The sequence below is a fragment of the Coregonus lavaretus genome (assembly GCF_964263955.1).
Source record: "Coregonus lavaretus genome assembly, chromosome: 24".
Classification (NCBI taxonomy): Eukaryota; Metazoa; Chordata; class Actinopteri; order Salmoniformes; family Salmonidae; genus Coregonus; species Coregonus lavaretus.
The window spans coordinates 14473441-14495382 of record NC_140011.1 but is presented as its reverse complement, the minus strand read 5'-3'; the positions used below and the strand labels follow the sequence as shown (position 1 = coordinate 14495382).

General features: G+C 43.3%; 1 protein-coding gene across 1 annotated transcript in view; it reads right to left on the bottom strand.

Moving 5' to 3' along the window:
- The window catches only part of LOC311100051 (AP-3 complex subunit beta-1-like), an 84423-nt gene that overhangs the window by 9113 nt on the left and 53368 nt on the right, over positions 1-21942 (bottom strand). The window contains exons 23-26 of the mRNA XM_084140794.1: positions 18728-18956; positions 14945-15029; positions 14595-14692; positions 13477-13615 (exon numbers count right to left, since the gene is read on the bottom strand). Of these exons, the coding sequence (XP_083996920.1) occupies positions 13477-13615; positions 14595-14692; positions 14945-15029; positions 18728-18956 (551 nt within the window). The remainder of the gene's footprint in view (positions 1-13476; positions 13616-14594; positions 14693-14944; positions 15030-18727; positions 18957-21942) is intronic.

Here is a 21942-nt window from a genome sequence, read left to right as displayed (position 1 = left end):
AGACCTACACAATAATAATAATAATAATAATAATAATAATAATAATAATAATAATAAGCCATTTAGCAGACGCTTTTATCCAAAGCGACTTAGTCATGCGTGCATACATTTTTGTGTGTGGGTGGTCCCGGGGATCGAACCCACTACCTTGGCGTTACAAGCGCCGTGCTCTACCAGCTGAGCTACAGAGGACCACAAGGCTGGAATGGGCTACAAGACCATCGCCAAGCAGCTTGGTGAGAAGGTGACAACAGTTGGTGCGATTATTCGCAAATGGAAGAAACACAAAAGAACTGTCAATCTCCCTCGGCCTGGGGCTCCATGCAAGATCTCATCTCGTGGAGTTGCAATGATCATGAGAACGGTGAGGATCTTGTCAATGATCTCAAGGCAGCTGGGACCATAGTCACCAAGAAAACAATTGGTAACACACTACGCCGTGAAGGACTGAAATACTGCAGCGCCCGCAAGGTCCCCCTGCTCAAGAAAGCACATATACAGGGCCGTCTGAAGTTTGCCAATGAACATCTGAATGATTCAGAGGAGAATGGGTAAAAGTGTTGTGGTCAGATGAGACCAAAATGGAGCTCTTTGGCATCAACTCAACTCGCCGTGTTTGGAGGAGGAGGAATGCTGCCTATGACCCCAAGAACACCATCCCCACCATCAAACATGGAGGTGGAAACATTATGCGTTGGGGGTGTTTTTCTGCTAAGGGGACAGGACAACTTCACCGCATCAAAGGGACAATGGACGGGGCCATGTACTGTCAAATCTTGGGTGAGAACCTCCTTCATTCAGCCAGAGCATTGAAAATGGGTCGTGGATGGGTATTCCAGCATGACAATGACCCAAAACACACGGCCAAGGCAACAAAGGAGTGCCTCAAGAAGAAGCACATTAAGGTCCTGGAGTGGCCTAGCCAGTCTCCAGACCTTAATCCCATAGAAAATCTGTGGAGGGAGCTGAAGGTTCGAGTTGCCAAACATCAGCCTCGAAATCTTAATGACTTGGAGAAGATCTGCAAAGAGGAGTGGGACAAAATCCCTCCTGAGATGTGTGCAAACCTGGTGGCCAACTACAAGAAACGCCTTACCTCTGTGATTGCCAACAAGGGTTTTGCCACCAATTACTAAATCATGTTTTGCAGAGGGGTCAAATACTTATTTCCCTCATTAAAATGCAAATCAATTAATAACATTTTTGGCATGTGTTTTTCTGGATTTTTTTGTTGTTATTCTGTCTCTCACTGTTCAAATAAACCTACCATTAAAATTAGACTGATCATGTCTTTGTCAGTGTGCAAACGTACAAAATCAGCAGGGGATCAAATACTTTTTTCCCCTCACTGTACATGACGGACACGCTCAAAGGGATGCACAAGTAGTCAAGAACAAAACAGTTAAGCAGCTAATCTAGAACCATAAATCCTATTCAAAACATATTTGGTACGTAGACTTAACAAATTAATCTCTAATCCCATCATTCAAAGATGACCGTAATATACCAATACACTAACACTGAGAATATTTCACAAATATTAACATAAACCATTATGAATCAAATTTACCCCAGAATTGGTATATAAACTCAATACTTTAATAATGATTACCTGCTGCATCCAACCTACAGCACTAGATTAAACTTCACTTGTGTCATCCTTGTGGTATTGAGAGAAACATGGTAATGCTTTCACTGATTGCACATAAAGGAAGATAGTGCTTGTGTTATCCAACTGATCTTGTTTCCTTTCGGTCATCCTGTGAACCCCGTTCATTGCTGCTCGTAGCTATATTTATTATTATAATAATAATAATAATAATAATAATAAGGTTGCACATTCAGCAATAAAGCTCACAAACCCAATACAAATTGCATGCCGCAGGATAATAAAATAAAACAAATAAATATTATTACACCACAAAAGTTTTTTAGACTGCAAATTGTTGGTATTATAAGTGCTAATCAAATAACGATTATGACGATTATTATGATTATTTAAATTATGGAATAACATATTGAACATCCTCACTCATTTAAGACTAATAGGACAAAACGTTTATTTGTATTTAACTTAATATATCAGTAATCCCCAAATGGAAATAAAACTGGATATATAAATAGATTATATTGAAGCAAAGTGAAAACATAGCTTAGAATTCCAAAGGTGCACTTTTAAAAATGAAGGTCTCTAACCAACCAATACCTACAAATACAATCAAATTGGCTTTCAAACGGAGTGAAAAATAGAGCACATTTATTCTATTCCTCCTGTTTAGACATAAACAAGAACAGCTTTTTCTACATTTGCTTTTCTGCTTGATTTATTGCCAGCCTCCTTTCCAGCAATCAATTGGGCTGTGTTGAGGTGGTGGTTAGGGTGTCCTCTGTTACAACAGGGCTGCACCCTGCTGGTGATTTACGGGACTGCATGGCTGAGAGGTGAGGTGGTGGAGCACGCACAAACACACACACACGTACACGCACACACACACACGCACGTACACACACGCACGTACACGCGCACGCACAAACCAAAGATAACCTGAGATATGCAGTAAAGCACAAAACAAAAATTATTCAAATAGCCATAACATCAAATGTAACAGTTTTGTAGCTAATTTACATTTACGTCACCACACAATATAAATGGTATCACATAACACCATTTTCAGATAATTATTTCTACATTAAGTCTGAACCTTGAACCCCAGGGACAGATGTGCTGGTGCCAAGGCCGAAGAGGCCTGTCCCTGGGGAGAGGTGAGGAGAGGGGGTCCTAGTGGAGGTCACCTTCATCACAGTAATATTAATGCAGTGACCTCCACAATGAGCTCTCAGTGTGTGTATCCCCTCATACAATTCCTACTGTGTGCGTTTGTGTCAGCATTAGTCTGTGTGTGTGTGTGTGTGTGTGTGTGTGTGTGTACTAGTAGTTGTGCAGCATCGACATAACCCCACCTATGAGATACCACTACCACTTTGGTATTTTCAGATCTGAAGGAAACCGTAGATGGCTCCACCCAACCTTCTAGTATATACCTGACCCCTTCAGATCTGCAGACACAGGAGGCGCTAGTTAGGCTTGGATGGTATCCAGATTTTCATATTGTCATACCGTCCTTCTCTCATACTGGGATGTACGGTATTACAGTCATAGCATAGGGATCTGTATGAGGGGCGCTAAAAACTCAAGAAAAACCCACTCGGCCTCCATTACCAGAATGCTAACCAAATTAGCACAAACTAATAGCAAAATCACATAGACGCTGTTAGCTAAACTAATTGCAAAAACAAACAAATCCAGCTCATAAAGTTATACAAGAATAGCTAGTAGCTACCAAATAACATTTTCGGTGAGTGTGGACATTTACAAGCGAAAGTGAACGAGAGAAATTCTGCAAATGAACAAAGTTGTGATGCATGCTTTTCTGAAGGAAGAGCAGCATGTGTACAGTCGTGGTCAAAAGTTTTGAGAATGACAAGTATTGGTCTTCACAAAGTTCACTGCTTCAGTGTTATGAGATATTTTTGTCAGATGTTACTATGGTATACTGAAGTATAATTACAAGCATTCCATAAGTGTCAAAGGCTTTAGGTTTATGCAAAGAGTCAATATTTGCAGTGTTGACCCTTCTTTTTCAAGACCTCTGCAATCCGCCCTGGCATGCTGTCAATTAACTTCTGGGCCACATCCTGACTGAAGGCAGCCCATTCTTGCATAATCAATGCTTGGAGTTTGTCAGCATTTGTGGGTTTTTGTTTGTCCACCCGCCTCTTGACGATCGAACACAAGTTCTCAATGGGATTTAGGTCTGGGGAGTTTCCTGTCCATGGACCCAAAATGTTGATGTTTCGTTCACTGAGCCACTTAGTTATCACGTTTGCCTTATGGCAAGGTGCTCCATCATGCTGGGAAAGACATTGTTCGTCACCAAACTGTTCTTGGATGGTTGGGAGAAGTTGCTCTCGGAGGATGTTTTGGTAACATTCTTTATTCATGGCTGTGTTCTTAGGCAAAATTGTGAGTGAGCCCACTCCCTTGGCTGAGAAGCAACCCCACACATGAATGGTCTCATGATGCTTTACAGTTGGCATGACACAGGACTGATGGTAGCGCTCACCTTGTCTTCGCCGGACAAGGTGTTTTCCGGATGCCCCAAACAATCGGAAAGGGGATTCATCAGAGAAAATGACTTTACCCCAGTCCTCAGCAGACCAATCCCTGTACCTTTTGCAGAATATCAGTCTGTCCCTGATGTTTTTCCTGGAGAGAAGTGGCTTCCTCGCTGCCCTTCTTGACACCAGGCCATCCTCCAAAAGTCTTCTCCTCACTGTGCTTGCAGATGCACTCACACCTGCCTGCTGCCATTCCTGAGCAAGTTCTGCACTGGTGGTGCCCCGATCCCGCAGCTGAATCAACTTTAGGAGACGGTCCTGTGTTTGCTGGACTTCCTTGGGCGCCCTGACGCCTTCTTCACAACAATTGAACCTCTCTCCTTGAAGTTCTTGATGATCCGATAAATGGTTGATTTAGGTGCAATCTTACTAGCAGCAATATCCTTGCCTGTGAAGCCCTTTTTGTGCAAAGCAATGATGACGGCATGTGTTTCCTTGCAGGTAACCATGGTTAACAGAGGAAGAACAATGATTTCAAGCACCACCCTCCTTTTAAATCTCCAGCCTTGTCCTCGTCAACACTTCTTACCTGTGTTAACGAGATAATCACTGACATGATGGCACCTAATCCTTTTGTGGCAGGGCTGAAATGCAGTGGAAATGTTTTGGGGGGAATAAGTTAATTTTCATGGCAAAGAGGGACTTTGCAATTAATTGCAATTCATCTGATCACTCTTCATGATATTCTGGAGTATATGCAAATTGCCATAATCAAAACTGAGGCAGCAGACTTTGACACAAATACTAATTTTCACATTCTCAAAACTTTTGACCACGACTGTACACAGAGAAGAACAGAGCAGAAAAAAACACTAGTAGGAAGCACAGGGAGAAAATGCCACCTGTACAGATAACTCATCCAGAGCTCTTTGACTTCTGGCAGAAAGCCATTATAAGATATCTGATGGCAAATATGTGTGAAGTGGGCGGCAGGTAGCTGAGTGGTTAAGAGCGTTGTGCCAGTAACCGAAAGGTCGCTGGTTCTAATCCCCGATCTCCCTAGGTGAAAAACCTGTCGATGTGCCCTTGAGCAAGGCACTTAACCCTAATTGCTCCTGTAAGTTGCTCTGGATAAGAGCGTCTGCTAAATGACTAAAATGTAAATGTAAAATGTAAATGTGCGCCGCACAACAGAGATTCACCGATAGATATAGAACGCTAAAGACTCACCAGCTCGCTTTCTCCAGTTGTGCTATTTACAAACACGTGGCTGGCTCAACTGTTCTAGGGAACTACAGTAAGCTACATAATTTAAAATAATGTGACAGCTGAAATGAAGAACGCAATCTGGTTTATCTTGTGAGGTATTACACAAGTTGACTGCAGGTAATAACTTAAAAAGTAGCTAAAAATATTAAAATGTATTGAAAAACTTTAAAGAAATAGTTTTGACTGTTTTGATGGTATTGAAAAGCAATCCCGTGTCCCCCCCCCCCCCCCCCCGGTATATGGTACAGTGCATTCAGAAAGTATTCAGACCCCTTGACTTTTTCCACTTTGTTACGTTACAGCTTTATTCTAAAACAGATTAAATTGTTTTTTTTCCCCCTCATCAGTTTACACACAATACCCCATAATGACAAAGCAAAACCATTTTATTTGGAATTCTTTGCACATTTATAAAAACGGAAATATCACATTTACATAAGTATTCAGACCCTTTACTCAGTACTTTGTTGAAGCACCTTTGGCAGCGATTACAGCCCCGAGTCTTCTTTGGGTATGACGCTACACAGCTTGGCACACCTGTATTTTGGGTGTATCTCCGATTCTTCTCTGCAGATCCTCTCAAGCTCTGTCAGGTTGGATGGGGAGTGTCGCTACTTTCAGGTCTCTCCAGAGATGTTCGATCGGGTTCAAATACAGGCTCTGGCTGGGCCACTCAAGGACATTCAGAGACTTGTCCCGAAGCCACTCCTGCATGGTCTTGGCTGTGTGCTTAAGGTTGTTGTCTTGTTAGAAGGTGAACCTTGGAGCAGGTTTATCAAGGATCTCTCTGTACTTTGCTCCGGTCACCTTTCCCTCGATCCTGAATAGTCTCCCAGTCCCTGCCGCTGAAAAACATCCCCACAGCATGATGCTGCCACCACCATGCTTCACGGTAGGGATGGTGACAGGTTTCCTCCAGACGTGACGCTTGGCATTCATGCCAAAGAGTTCAATCTTGGTTTCATCAGACCAGAGAATCTTGTTTCTCATGGTCTGAGAGACCTTTAGGTGCTTTTTGGCAAACTCCAAGCGGGCTGTCATATGCCTTTTACTGAGGACTGGCTTCCGTCTGGCCACTCTACCATAAAGGCCTGATTGGTGGAGTGCTGCAGAGATGGTTGTCCTTCTGGAAGGTTCTCCCATCTCCACAGAGGATCTCTGGAGCTCTGTCAGCGTGACCATAGGGTTCTTGGTCACCTCCCTGACCAAGGCCCTTCTCCCCCGATTGCTCAGTTTGGCCGGTGACTAGCTCTAGGAAGAGTCTTGGTGGTTCCAAACTTCTTCCATTTAAGAATGATAAAGGCCACTATTTTCTTGGGGACCTTCAATGCTGCAGAAATGTTTTGGTACCCTTCCCCAGATCTGTGCCTCGACACAATCCTGTCTTGGAGCTCTACGGACAATTTCTTTGACCTCATGGCTTGGTTTTTTCTCTGACATGCACTGTCAACTGTGGGACGTTATACAGTGAGGGAAAAAAGTATTTGATCCCCTGCTGATTTTGTACGTTTGCCCACTGACTAAGAAATGATCAGTCTATAATTTTTATGGTAGGTTTATTTGAACAGTGAGAGACAGAATAACAACAAAAAAATCCAAAAAAATGCATGTCAAAAATGTTATAAATTGATTTGCATTTTAATGAGGGAAATAAGTATTTGACCCCCTCTCAATCAGAAAGATTTCAGGCTCCCAGGTGTCTTTTATACAGGTAACAAGCTTGTTACCTGTATAAAAGACACCTGTACACAGAAGCAATCAATCAATCAGATTCCAAACGCTCCACCATGGCCAAGACCCAAGAGCTCTCCAAGGATGTCAGGGACAAGATTGTAGACCTACACAAGGCTGGAATGGGCTACAAGACCATCGCCAAGCAGCTTGGTGAGAAGGTGACAACAGTTGGTGCGATTATTCGCAAATGGAAGAAACACAAAATAACTGTCAATCTCCCTCAGCCTGGGGCTCCATGCAAGATCTCACCTCGTGGAGTTGCAATGATCATGAGAACGGTGAGGAATCAGCCCAGAACTACACGGGAGGATCTTGTCAATGATCTCAAGGCAGCTGGAACCATAGTCACCAAGAAAACAATTGGTAACACACTACGCCGTGAAGGACTGAAATCATGCAGCGCCCGCAAGGTCCCCCTGCTCAAGAAAGTACATATACAGGCCCGTCTGAAGTTTGCCAATGAACATCGGAATGATTCAGAGGAGAACTGGGTGAAAGTGTTGTGGTCAGATGAGACCAAAATCGAGCTCTTTGGCATCAACTCAACTCACCGTGTTTGGAGGAGGAGGAATGCTGCCTATGACCAAGAACACTATTCCCACCGTCAAACATGGAGGTGGAAACATTATGCTATGGGGGTGTTTTTCTGCTAAGGGGACAGGACAACTTCACTGCATCAAAGGGACGATGGACGGGAGAAGTGGGACAAAATCCCTCCTGAGATGTGTGCAAACCTGGTGGCCAACTACAAGAAACGTCTGACCTCTGTGATTGCCAACAAGGGTTTTGCCACCAAGTACTAAGTCATGTTTTGCAGAGGGGTCAAATACTTATTTCCCTCATTAAAATGCAAATCAATTTATAACATTTTTCACATGCGTTTTTCTGGATTATTTTGTTGTTATTCTGTCTCTCACTGTTCAAATAAACCTACCATTAAAATTATAGACTGATCATGTCTTTGTCAGTGGGCAAACTTACAAAATCAGCAGGGGATCAAATAATTTTTTCCCCTCACTGTATAGACAGGTGTGTGCCTTTCCAAATCATGTCCATTCAATTGAATTTACCACAGGTGGACTCCAATCAAGTTGCAGGGACTCCAAGTTGCAGAAACATCTCAAGGATAATCAATTTTGAGTCTCATAGCAAAGGGTCTGGATACTTATGTAAATAAGGTATTTCTGTTTTTTATTTGTAATAAATCTGTAAAAATTTATATAAACCTATTTTAGCTTCGTCATTATGGTATACTGTGTGTAGATTGATGAGGGAAAAAAATATTTATTACATTTTAGAATAAGGCTGTAATGTAACAAAATGTGGAAAAAGTCAAGGGGTCTGAATACTTTCCGAATGCACTGTATATACAGTATACCGCCCAAGCCTACCGCTAGGCCAGGGGTCGTGTCCATAAATCATCTCAGAGTAGAAAATTGGTCGTAAGTGCTAAGAAAAATCATTTTACTCCTACTCTAATGGGAAAAAATAAAATCTACGCAAGCCTCTTTAGCCATACGAGTCTCACCTAGCCGACAGGTATTTAGGAGACCTCATGACCTGTCCTAACTGGTGAAAAAGCAACCTACCGGGCTGGAGTGTGGTGAGACTACGGACATGTTCAAAATTCTGGAGGAGCGGTTGGGTTGTGCACCGCTGCCCTTTAAATACGTCACTCATTGCTTCAAACCACACCCACCAAACGGAGCAAACGTACCAGTCTGTTCAAGAAAGCAGAAAAGCATTTTGGGAAAATGGTCACACAAGGTAGAAAACTTTTTAAATCGTGCTTTTAACAACCATTATACTGTATGATTCAGTACAATATGTCTATCACATTATTCAAAATATCAAAATTGGTTAAAAAAAGGTTATGCATGCCAACATACACTACCGGTCAATAGTTCTAGAACACCTTCTCATTCAAGGGTTTGTCTTTATTTTTTACTATTTTCTACATTGTAGAATAATAGTGAAGACATCAAAACTATGAAATAACACATATGGAATCATGTAGTAACCAAAAAAAGTGTTAAACAAATCAAAATATATTTTATATTTGAGATTATTCCACCCTTTGCCTTGATGACAGCTTTGCACACTCTTGGCATTCTCTCAACCAGCTTCATGAGGTAGTCACCTGGAATCCATTTCAATTAACAGGTGTGTCTTCTTAAAAGTTAATTTGTGGAATTTATTTCACAATGTTTAAGCCAATCAGTTGTGTTGTGACAAGGTAGGGGGGTATACAGAAGATAGCCCTATTTGGTAAAAGACCAAGTCCATATTATGGCAAGAACAGCTCAAATAAGCAGAGAGAAACGACAGTCCATCTTTACTTTAAGACATGAAGGTCAGTCAATACAGAACATTTCAAGAACTTTGAAAGTTTCTTCAAGTGCAGAAACAAAAACCATTAAGCGTTATGATGAAACTGGGCTCTCATGAGGACCGCCACAGGAAAGGAAGACCCAGAGTTACCTCTGCTGCAGTGGATAAGATCATTAGAGTTACAAGCCTCAGAAATTGCAGCCCAAATAAATGCTTCACAGAGTTAATAATAATAATAATAATAATAATAATAATAATATGCCATTTAGCAGACGCTTTTATCCAAAGCGACTTACAGTCATGCGTGCATACATTTTTTGTAAGATTTTCAAGTAATAGACATCAACATCAACTGTTCAGCAGAGACTGTGTGAATCAGGCCTTCAAGGTCGATTTGCCGCAAAGAAACAACTAATAAAGGACACCAATAATAAGAAGAGACTTGCTTGGGCCAAGAAATACAAGCAATGGACATTAGACCGGTGGAAATGTGTCCTTTGGTCTGGATTCCACATTTGAGATTTTTGGTTTCAACCGCCGTGTCTTTGTGAGACGTGGTGTGGGTGAACGGATGATCTCCGCATGTGTATTTCCCACCTTAAAGCACGGAGGAGGTGGTGTTATGGTGTGGGGGTGCTTTGCTGGTGACACTGTCAGTGATTTATTTAGAATTCAAGGCACACTTAACCAGCATGGCTACCACAGCGATATGCCATTCCATCTGGTTTGGGCTTAGTGGGACTATCATTTGTTTTTCAACACCTCCAGGCTGTGTAAGGGATATTTTACCAAGAAGGACAGTGATGGAGTGCTGCATCAGATTACCTGGCCTCCACAATCCCCCGACCTCAACCAAGTTGAGATGGTTTGGGATGAGTGTGCAAAGCTGTCATCAAGGCAAATGGTGGCTATTTGAAGAATCTCAAATATAAAATAAGTTTTGATTTGTTTAACACTTTTGTGGTTACTACATGACTCCATATGCATTATTTCATAGTTTTGATGTCTTCACTATTATTCTACAATGTAGAAAAGTAGGTGTTCTAAAACCTTTGACCGGTAGTGTATTAGGCAGGAATTAAGAGTAGGCAAAGTGGTCGTGTCAGGCGAAAATTATATCAAACGTTTTATAATTGCAACATTTGATGTACAGTCACATTCAAGCTGGCGATGCCTCATCGCGATTGGTTATTCCCATTCATCTGCAACAATGTCAATTAGCATCATCACCATTGCTTCTTCCTCTCTGATAGAAATAGAATGTAAGTATATACAGTTGAAGTCAGAAGTTTACATAAACCTTAGCCAAATACATTTAAACTCAGTTTTTCCACAATTCCTGACATTTAATCCTAGTAAACATTCCCTGTTTTAGGTCAGTTAGGATCACCACTTTATTTTAAGAATGTGAAATGTCAGAATAATAGCAGAGAGAATGATTTATTTCAGCTTTTATTTCTTTCATCACAAGTTTACATACACTCAATTAGTATTTGGTAGCATTGCCTTTACATTGTTTAACTTGGGTCAAACGTTTCGGGTAGCCTTCCACAAGCTTCCCACAATAAGTTGGGTGAATTTTGGCCCATTCCACCTGACAGAGCTGGTGTAACTGAGTCAGGTTTGTAGGCCTCCTTGCTCGCACACGCCTTTTCAGTTCTGCCCACACATTTTCTACAGGTTTGATGTCAGGGCTTTGTGATGGCCACTCCGATACCTTTACTTTGTTGTCCTTAAGCCATTTTGCCACAACTTTGGAAGTATGCTTGGGGTCATTGTCCATTTGGAAGACCCATTTGCGACCAAGCTTTGACTTCCTGACGGATGTCTTGAGATGTTGCTTCAATATATCCACATAATTTTCTTTCCTCATGATGTCATCTATTTTGTGAAGTTCACCAGTCCCTCCTGCAGCAAAGCACCCCCACAGCATGATGCTGTCACCCCCATGCTTCACGATTGGGATGGTGTTCTTCGGCTTGCAAGCAACCCCCTTTTTCCTCCAAACATAACGATGGTCATTATGGCCAAACAGTTCTATTTTTGTTTCATCAGACCAGAGGACATTTCTCCAAAAGGTACGATCTTTGTACCCATGTGCAGTTGCAAACCGTAGTCTGGCTTTTTTTATGGCGGTTTTGGAGCAGTGGCTTCTTCCTTGCTGAGAGGCCTTTCAGGTTATGTCGATATAGGACTCGTTTTACTGTGGATATAGATACTTTTGTACCCGTTTCCTCCAGAATCATCACATGGTCATTTGCTGTTGTTCTGGGATTAATTTGCACTTTTCGCACCAAAGTACGTTCATTTCTTGGAGACAGAACGCATCTCCTTCCTGAGCGGTATGACGGCTGCGTGGTCCCATGGTGTTTATACTTGCGTACTATTGTTTGTACAGATGAACGTGGTACCTTCAGGCGTTTGGAAATTGCTCCCAAGGATGAACCAGACTTGTGGAGGTCTACAATTTTTTTTTCTGAGGTCTTGGCTGATTTCTTTTGATTTTCCCATGATGTCAAGCAAAGAGGCACTGAGTTTGAAGGTAGGCCTTGAAATACATCCACAGGTACACCTCCAATTGACTCAAATGATGTCAATTAGCCTATCAGAAGCTTCTAAAGCCATGACATCGTTTTCTGGAATTTCCAAGCTGTTTAAAGGCACAGTCAACATAGTGTATGTAAACTTCTGACCCACTGGAATTGTGATACAGTGAATTATAAGTGAAATAATCTGTCTGAAAACAATTTTTGGAGAAATGACTTGTGTCATGCACAAAGTAGATGTCCTAACCGACTTGCCAAAACTATAGTTTGTTAACACAAAATGTATGCACGCATGACTGTAAGTCGCTTTGGATAAAAGCGTCTGCTAAATGGCATATTATTATTATTATTATTAACAAGAAATTTGTGGAGTGGTTGAAAAACAAGTTTTAATGACTCCAACCTAAGTGTATGGGCGGCAGGTAGCTTAGTGGTAGCTTACAGGTAGCTTAGTGGTTAAGATCGTTGTACCAGTAACCGAAAGGTCGCTGGTTCTAATCCCCGAGCCGACTAGGTGAAAAATCTGTCGATGTGCCCTTGAGCAAGGCACTTAACCCTAATTGCTCCTGTAAGTCGCTCTGGATAAGAGCGTCTGCTAAATGACCAATTAATTTTTTTAATTTAAACTTCCGACTTCACTAGCTTTCCTTTGCGATACCTCAAACTGTTGTGATTCCCAGCTGAGATAAACTTTTATGACTTGATTTTACTCCTGGCTCAGAGTTTGTCTGAGCAGTGTCTTAACATTATTTTGTCTTCAAACAGGTTAACAGGATTCCTAGGAACTTTTCTGAGACGCTTTGTGGATAAAGGCCCCTTTTCATGTCATCATTGTGAGACCATAGGAGAGCATGTCATCATTAAGGGACGGTAAGGAGAGCGCAGCTTCCTCACCAGCCGTCAGCCAGCCAGGAGAGAGAGATTGATAGTCCAGAGTCATTTGTTCTATTGGTTATTCTAAATGAAGTATGGGGTTATTGGAGGCAGGCCTCTCCCACCGGCTAACATTGATTTCCACTGATTCTCCTCTCCTCCCAGCTCCCTGTAACCTTGTGCTGGTGTCTCCTCTTATCTCCCTCACGCTCTCCTCTCTTTCTCCCTCTCACCTTTTCCACCCTCCTCTGTTTTTCCATCCGCTTCTCTTTCTTTTCCTTCCTCTCCCTATTTCCCGCCCTGTTACTCATCCTCTCTCTCAAACAGAAAGAGGGGGGAGACAAAGGGAAGGAGGGAGAGACAGATGGACATTCAGACAGTGAGATAGAGACAGACAGGGAGGTAGAGAAAGTGAAAGAGGGACAGAGAGGAAGTGAAAGAGATAAGGAAACAGAGAGCGAGAGAGAGCGAGCGAGAGAGGGGTAATTATCCGTCAGGTGTGTGGGTGTGCGTGACGGAGGAGGAAGCTCATTAGCACACCCTGTGTACACCAATTACACAGCAAGCCTTCACATGCAGACACACGCACAGACACACATCTCACCTGTGGAGGTTGTCTTGACCGGATGGAACCACTCCCAGGTTGGCCACGGTTGCCACCTGTCTGCTGATTGGTTGGCTGGTCGTGTTCTCTGCTGCCATGGTGATGGTTGCCGAGCTCTCGTTCATGCCCAGCAGTTTACCTGATTGGGTGAGAAACAGAAACAAGTGAAATTATGCACTCACATCACATCTAGAGGTTGCGTTGCAGGTGCGCTGGAGAAGAATCCTCACAAACTAACTGTTCACTGTACTCCACAAACAGTGACACACAGCCAGTCTTCTGATTCTGACAAACGACAGGAAATGAACATAGTGCTTGAGAGCTTGACTGTGAATAAGACGAAGAAAGAAAGTGCGTTTTTGGACAACACAATAGCTCCCAACACTCCAGAAAGAGCATTTAATGAGGACTGGGGGAGGGAGGGAGTTTAGAGTGAGTGGGGTGGGGTGGAGGGGGCACAAGTTAGCCAAGGGGAAAATACTCCATTCAGGTCAAAGTAACAACAAACATGTTTCTAAAAACCACCTGAAGAGAAGTAAAGTGGTTTGGTTTAAATCATCTTTAAAAGAGAGGGGCGGGTTAAATCTAGCCGTTCGGTCTCCTATCCTCTTCTCTCGGATTGCTATGAGGAGGAGAGCTCAGAATAGGACTATAGTGAATGAAGGTTCATTAATGAATTAACAAGACGAGGAAGGCATTTAGCAGGCACTTAGAGAAGAGTGGTAGCCTACATACTGAATTCTCTCAATGCCTCTTATATACACAGGAGTGGGAGGTGTGTGTGTGTGTGTGTGTGTGTCTCTCGCTCTCTCTGTGTGTGTGTGTGTGTAAAATATATTCAATCACTCAGGGAGGCGAATCAAAGTTGAATGTTTCTTTATTATTAAATTCATAGAAAGCCTCCATAGAAAGCAGGCCAGTAATTATTGGCCCCACTTATGAAGTCATTACCTACAAACTGCATTTGTTACTGCTTTGACTACAGCACGTCTTTCACAGTGACTAATGCTAAACACCAGTGATCGGTCATGGTGATGATAATGTAGCTAATGTTTTGTCTGATTGTGCAAGATAATGATTATGATTTTCTTTGTAGTTAACGGTGTATAATAACTTACCTTGCTCCTTGCGGAAGTCCTGTTCGGTCATCGTGATGGGTAGGAAGAGTTCTCCTACGGCAGGCTGGATGGACACACTGAACTGGTCCTCCTTCGTACTGATGGTTAAACAGGACAACAGATCAACAAGCCCCTCTTTGAAATGAGTGGTGTGTGTGTGTGTGTACAGCTGCGTGTGTAATGTGTGTGTTTGACGTTTTCTCCATCTCTATTCTGATTGTCATGCAAAACACACTGGGTGATTGCATTTTGGGAAAGATTAATTAGCTCTCTCCCAAACAGGTTTTCTGATCAGCGAGCAGAGGAGAGGAGAGGAGAGGAGAGCTAGACTAGACGTCAGAGTATCTTACCACAGCTGGAAGTTGGCTGCTTGTGTTGAGTCGTTGAAGTCGATGCCCAAAGACACAGTCACCGAGGCCTCTGGCTGCAGACACTCTGAGAACAGAGAGAAGAATGAAAAGAGAGGAGTGAGTGACACGGGCAGAGGAAGAAGAGGGGCATGGGGAGGTCATTAGAGTGGAACAGACAGGCATACAGACACCACTTGTGTTTTCTACTTCACAAAGCAAGGCCAACGCGTGTGAGAAATCCATCTTTCAATCTCATCCTCCACAACGAGACGAAAGACAGAAACATTTTCCAAAACAACAGGGTTGTCAAAGAGAATGTCAGGGTCTAAAGAGAAGAAGGAGAGAGAGAGAAATAGTAAAAGAGGGGGGAGATGTATATGTATAAAGGAGGAAAAGACATTGGGGGATGAGAGAGAAGAGAGAAAGACATGAAGCAGAGAGAGATCTGTGAGATCGAGGTGAGAGTGAAAGTAAGAAGGATGAGGACGAAAGAGGGAGCGATAGGCCGACAGACAGAAGGATCCTCCACGGTCTCCTGAGCAACCCTGTCTTTCTCTGTCTCTCTGTGGAGCGGAACTCTGTCTCACACAGAGGAGAGAAGAAAGGACCCTGGACACCAGAGGACAGACACTGGAAACAGAGCCATCATACACTCTCTTTCTCTCCACTGCTTTCTATGCCTCAATCACCCCTCTTTCTCTGTCTCTCTCTTCCCTTTTCACATTTCTCTCACTTCATCGCACTCTTTCTTTCTCTCCTCCTCCTCCCCCTCTCCATTTCAGTTTTAAGAGAAAAGTGGACTTTACTACAGTAGATGCTGACATATAGAAGAGACCGATATGTTGAAAGACATTGTGGGCTATGCTGCTGTAGGAATAGCCACGTGCTAGTCTAACATTTCTTTACGAGGTTAAATACACTGTGGGGTAAAGTAAGGTATTCCGTCCGCATTCACTTTCTCCTGCTCAATATGAAAACCAACTCTACTCTCACACACACCCACACTCTAAGCTCAATCGATCCAAATTACCCAGTGTTTGGCTGCCCGAGTTCCTTCAATGCCCAATCAATCCACAGCCAATTGATGCTTTTAACGCGCTTGAGCGCACACCTTTTCATCTTGTTTTTTTTTCTCTTCTTTTGCTTTTCTTTCATGTCTGGGCTCAGAGGGATATGTATGTGTATGTGTTATGAATGAAGACACACTATATACACAAAAGTATGTGGACACCCCTTCAAATTAGTGGATTCGGCTATTTCAGCCACACCTGTTGCTGACAGGTGTATAAAATCGAGCACACAGCCATGCAATCTCCATAGACAAACATTGGCAGTAAAATGGACTTACTGAAGAGCTCAGTGACTTTCAACGTGGCACCGTCATAGGATGCAACCACTTCAACAAGTCAGTTCGTCAAATTTCTGCCCTGCTAGAGCTGCCCCAGTCAACTGTAAGTGTTGTTATTGTGAAGTGGAAATGTCTAGGAGCAACAACGGCTCAGCTGCGAAGTGGTAGGCCACACAAGCTCACAGAACGGGACCGCTGAGTGCTGAAGCGCGTAGCGCATTAAAATCGTCTGTCCTCGGTTGCAACACTCACTACCGAGTTCCAAACTGCCTCTGGAAGCAACGTCAGCACAATAACTGTTTAGTCGGGGGCTTCATGAAATGGGTTTCCATGGCCGAGCAGCCTAAGATCACCACGCACAATGCCTAGCGTCGGCTGGTGTGATGTAAAGCTCGCCGCCATTGGACTCTGGAGCAGTGGAAATGCGTTCTCTGGAGTGATGAATTACGCTTCACCATCTGGCAGTCCGACAGACAAATCTGGGTTTGGCGGATACCAGGAGAACCCTACCTTCCCAAGTGCATAGTGCCAACTGTAAAGTTTGGTGGAGGAGGAATAATGGTCTGGGGCTGTTTTTCACGGTTTGGGTTAGGCCCCATAGTTCCAGTGAAGGGAAATCTTAATGCTACAGCATACAATGACATTCTAGACAATTCTGTGCTTCCAACTTTGTGGCAATAGTTTAGGGAAGGCCCTTTCCTGTTTCGGCATGACAATGTCCCCATGCACAAAGAGAGGTCAATACAGAAATGGTTTGTCGAGATCGGTGTGGAAGAACTTGACTGACATGCACAGAGCTCTGACCTCAACACCATCTAACACCTTTGGGATGAATTGGAATGCCGACTGTGAGCCAGGCCTAATGGCCCAACATCAGTGCCCGACCTCACTAATGCTCTTGTGGCTGAATGGAAACAAGTCCCCGCAGCAATGTTCCAACATCTAGTGGAAAACCTTCCCAGAGGAGTGGAGGCTGTTATAGCAGCAAAAGGGGGGACCAACTCCATATTAATGCCCATGATTTTGGAATGAGATGTTCGACGAGCAGGTGTCCACATACCTTTGGTCATGCAGTGTATCTAACCCACCTATAGTATTGAAGCAGTGAATTACCCAAACATTTCTGCAGCATTGAAGGTCCCCAAGAACACAGTGGCCTCCATCATTCTTAAATGGAAGAAGTTTGGAACCACCAAGACTCTTCCTAGAGCTGGCCGCCCGGCCAAACAGAGCAATCAGGGGAGAAGGGCCTTGGTCAGGGAGGTGACCAAGAACCCGATGGTCACTCTGACAGAGCTCTAGAGATGGGAGAACCTTCCAGAAGGACAACCATCTCTGCAGCACTCCACCAATCAGGCCTTTATGGTAGAGTGACCAGACGGAAGCCACTCCTCAGTAAAAAGACACATGAAAGCCCGCTTGGTTTGCCAAAAGGCACCTAAAGACTCTCAAAGACCATGAGAAACAAGATTCTCTGGTCTGATGAAACCCAGATTGAACTCTTTGGCCTGAATGCCAAGCGTCACGTCTGGAGGAAACCTGGCACCATCCCTACGGTGAAGCATGGTGGTGGAAGCGTCATGCTGTGGGGATGTTTTTCAGCGGCAGGGACTGGGAGACTCGTCAGGATTGAGGGAAAGATGAATGGAGCAAAGTACAGAGAGATCGATGAAAACCTGCTCCAGAGAGCTCAAGACCTCAAACTGGGGTGAAGATTCACCTTCCAACAGGACAACGACCCTAAGCACACAGCCAAGACAACACAGGAGTAGCTTCGGGACAAGTCTCTGAATGTCCTTGAGTGGCCCAGCCAGAGCCCGGACTTGAACCCGATCGAACATCTCTGGAGAGACCTGAAAATAGCTGTGCAGCGACGCTCCCCATCCAACCTGACAGAGATTGAGAGGATCTGCAGAGAAGAATGGGAGAAACTCCCCAAATACAGGTGTACCAAACTTGTAGCGTCATACCAAAGAAGACTCAAGGCTGTAATTCCTGCCAAAGGTGCGTCAACAAAGTACTAAGTAAAGGGTCTGAATACTTATGTAAATGCGATATTTCAGTTTTTCTTATTTAATAAATTAGCTAAATTTTTGCTTTGTCATTATGGGATATTGTGTGTAGATTGATGAGGGAAAAAATATAATTTAATCCATTTTAGAATAAGGCTGTAACGTAACAAAATGTGTAAAAAGTCAAGGGGTCTGAATTCTTTTCGAATGCACTCTATAGTATTGAAGCAGTGTATTATGTTATCTAACTCACCTATAGTATTGAAGCAGTGTATTATCTAACTCACCTATAGTATTGAAGCAGTGTATTATCTAACTCACCTATAGTATTGAAGCAGTGTATTATCTAACTCACCTATAGTATTGAAGCAGTGTATTATCTAACTCACCTATAGTATTGAAGCAGTGTATTATCTAACTCACCTATAGTATTGAAGCAGTATATGTTGAGTCCTGTGGGGCTCCTGTCTCCGATGTGGATCTGTTCCAGAGGGTGGTCTGAGGTGTTGGTCAGGCTGATCTGGACTGAGACCATGGTTGGCTGGTAGAGACAAGGCTGTCTGGGGAACTGGTACTGGGCTGACAGACCTTTACCTGTCATACGATGCAGCAGGTCATGGCTCTTCTCTGGGACAAACGCCGGACCGCTCACCTGGAGGAGGGTGACACAGGAAAGAGGACAGGGGTGAGTATACAGAAACAGACAGAGAGAGCGAGACAGAGGCACTTCTTTGGGACAAAATCGTGTAACCGCTCACCTGGACCACAGATAGAGAGGACAGGCGAAAGTATGAAAGGTATGATCTAAAAAAGCTGAAGGTTGGTTGATAACGTTTTGACCGACATGGTCTTTGTAAGGTAAGCAAACCCACATGACCCACACGTACAAATACTTAGTTACTCTTTTCATTTGTTGGTTGATAGCTTTGATAGCGTAGGCCCAGCATACCTCATTCAATATTTATTTACCATCTACAATCAGTGGTTAGGCTATTCTACTTTGTTTCGACTGCAGAACAACTGAGGGTTTGTTGACAACTTAAGCCTAGCTCTGTTCATTAAAACACAACCATTCTCCCTTGAAAAGGGCCCATTTCAATGTTCTAGAAAAGCCCCATATAAACCCAATGTATTATTATTTGTATTATTCGTCCTACGTCCCCAACCAGTCAGACTAGTAGTGAGTGGGTCTGATGGCAGGCTGAAGGACTGCTCAGGCTTAATGAATGGCAACACTAGAGGCCTGCTCTGGGCCTGCCATTCAGCTCTCTATTAACAGAGCTTTTACCTTTTCACCAGCAGAAAATGTAATTACCATAGCACAGAAAGGCAGGACAAAACACCATGCCAGGAGGAGAAACGTACTGACACGTTCTTGGGTTTAAGCAGAGTGTTTTCTTGTTCTTTATTTTCCCACTCCCTACATTAGCATGGTCCTTCTCATTCTTTTTTTGGTCTGTTCTTATTCGGCTTGACTCTGCTCTCTCTCCACTCATCCATTTGACAGTGGCAATGGCCTCCTCTCGACTGAAGAGGATCAACCCTACAGTAGCACTATACATTTGCTTGTATCTAGGCCTATGTATACTGGTACAAGGCATCTACTTTACAGACAAAGACTGATGCAACAACAATTAGGCTACATGCAAAAACAAATAAACCTAAGTTGGCTAGGTGGTTTCGTAACACTTTGCATAGGCACAAAACGACCCACCATTGCAATATCCCCATCAAAAACGGTTACAAAATCAAAATGCTACTTTTAATGAGGATTGAAAAGTAGCATTTTGTAACATTGATGTGTAACCATTCATGTCACATTCATTTATTTAAAAAAAATAAAAATATTTAACCTTTATTTAACCAGGTAAACCAGTTGAGAACAAGTTCTCATTTACAACTGCGACCTGGCCAAGATAAAGCAAAGCAGTGCGATAAAAACAACAACACAGAGTTACATATGGGGTAAAACAAAACAAAGTCAAAAATACAACAGAAATACATATAATATACAGTGTGTGCAAATTTAGCAAGTTATGGAGGTAAGGCAATAAAATAGGCTATAGTGCAAAATAATTACAATTAGTATTAACACTGGAATGATAGATGTGCAAGAGATGATGTGCAAATAGAGATACTGGGGTACAAATGAGCAAAATAAATAACAATATAGGGATGAGGTAGTTGGGCGGGCTAATTTCAGATGGGCTGTGTACAGGTGCAGTGATCGGTAAGGTGCTCTGACAACTGATGCTTATTCATGTGTGAATAGGAGAATAAACTCATAAAAATGTGACCCTGCTTATTGGCTCAATCCTCATTAACAGTAAAAGGCTGCCCTGTTGACACTCAGCCCAGCCATGCAGTATAGACAGAACTGTCTAAATATCAGCACTGGAGGCGAAAGAAACGCACATCTGTTTAGGCGAGGTGCTGGCTAGCGGAGTAGAACACTTGGAAAAGAAAAGGAGAGCCACACACTCTAGGAGCTCAGATGCAATCATTTAATAACCAACGTTTCGACAGCCAAGCCATCTTTATACTCTGATGAAGACAGCTTGGGTGTCGAAACGTTGGTTATAAAATTATTGCATCTGAGCTCCTAGAGCGGCTCTCCTTTTCTATTGAAATTTCAGGACTATCATGGCTACATATTGCCTATTTACTAACTTGGCTATATAATGCCCATAACTCTACCAGCTTAACACGCACCTCCCTGCCTCTGTCAGACAGACACATGGATATCAACGTGTTAATGAGAGTAAAGTGTGAGAACGCTAAAACGAGTAGTTAACACTTCATGAATCCCTCCGTTACACCTGCGGCTGCTGGTGCTATGTGTTAACCTCGACAAGCGGCGAGATGGACAGAGTGAGGGGAAGGGATAGAGGGGGGAACAATAGAAAGAGGTGTGCGAAATCTCACAACGCAATGTCAAAAAACTCAACGACAACAAGCAAGATAAAACGGGTCCAAGCAAACAAATGTGTGAAACGGTGAGAGTGAAATGAGGGGGCGAATATAACTCCTCATTTCTGAAATGGGAACACACACACAGGGTTTTGAGAGGTGTCAGAAACGCGTTGTTTGACAGGAGATGGAGGTGGGTGGACGGATTGCCAGTCTGTTCCAGATCAGACAATAGGAGAAGGGAGTGGGGGAGAGAAGAAGAGATGTGTGTGAGGCATTCTCAGGACTGTCATGGTGTGTGAGTGTGGAGAATCAGTTTGAAATACAACAGGGGGCTGAGGAGATGGAAGTCAAAGTGCCATCTCTTGTGTGTTACTGCCCTGGGCCCCTAACTGATTCAGCGTTCAATGACACTGTTTAGTTAGTAAACAGGAACTGGCTGGCTAATCACAGTCAAAGGTTTTTCTTTATACAGAAGAAGAGGAGGTTATCTTCATACAACGACACAGAGAAGAGGAGGTGATCTCAAACCTCCTATGGTCAGCCTAGACGTGACGTTTTGTGACGCGTACCCCCAGACATCCTGGACACACAGACAGGAAGGGGGTCATACAAACATTTGCCGGCGTGCTGTCGTAGCGCGGCACCCTCACACTCGCCCTTCACGCCAACGAGGGACATTTATCGGGCCACGTTTGTCCGTGTCAGAGCAGTCGTTGTCGATAAAG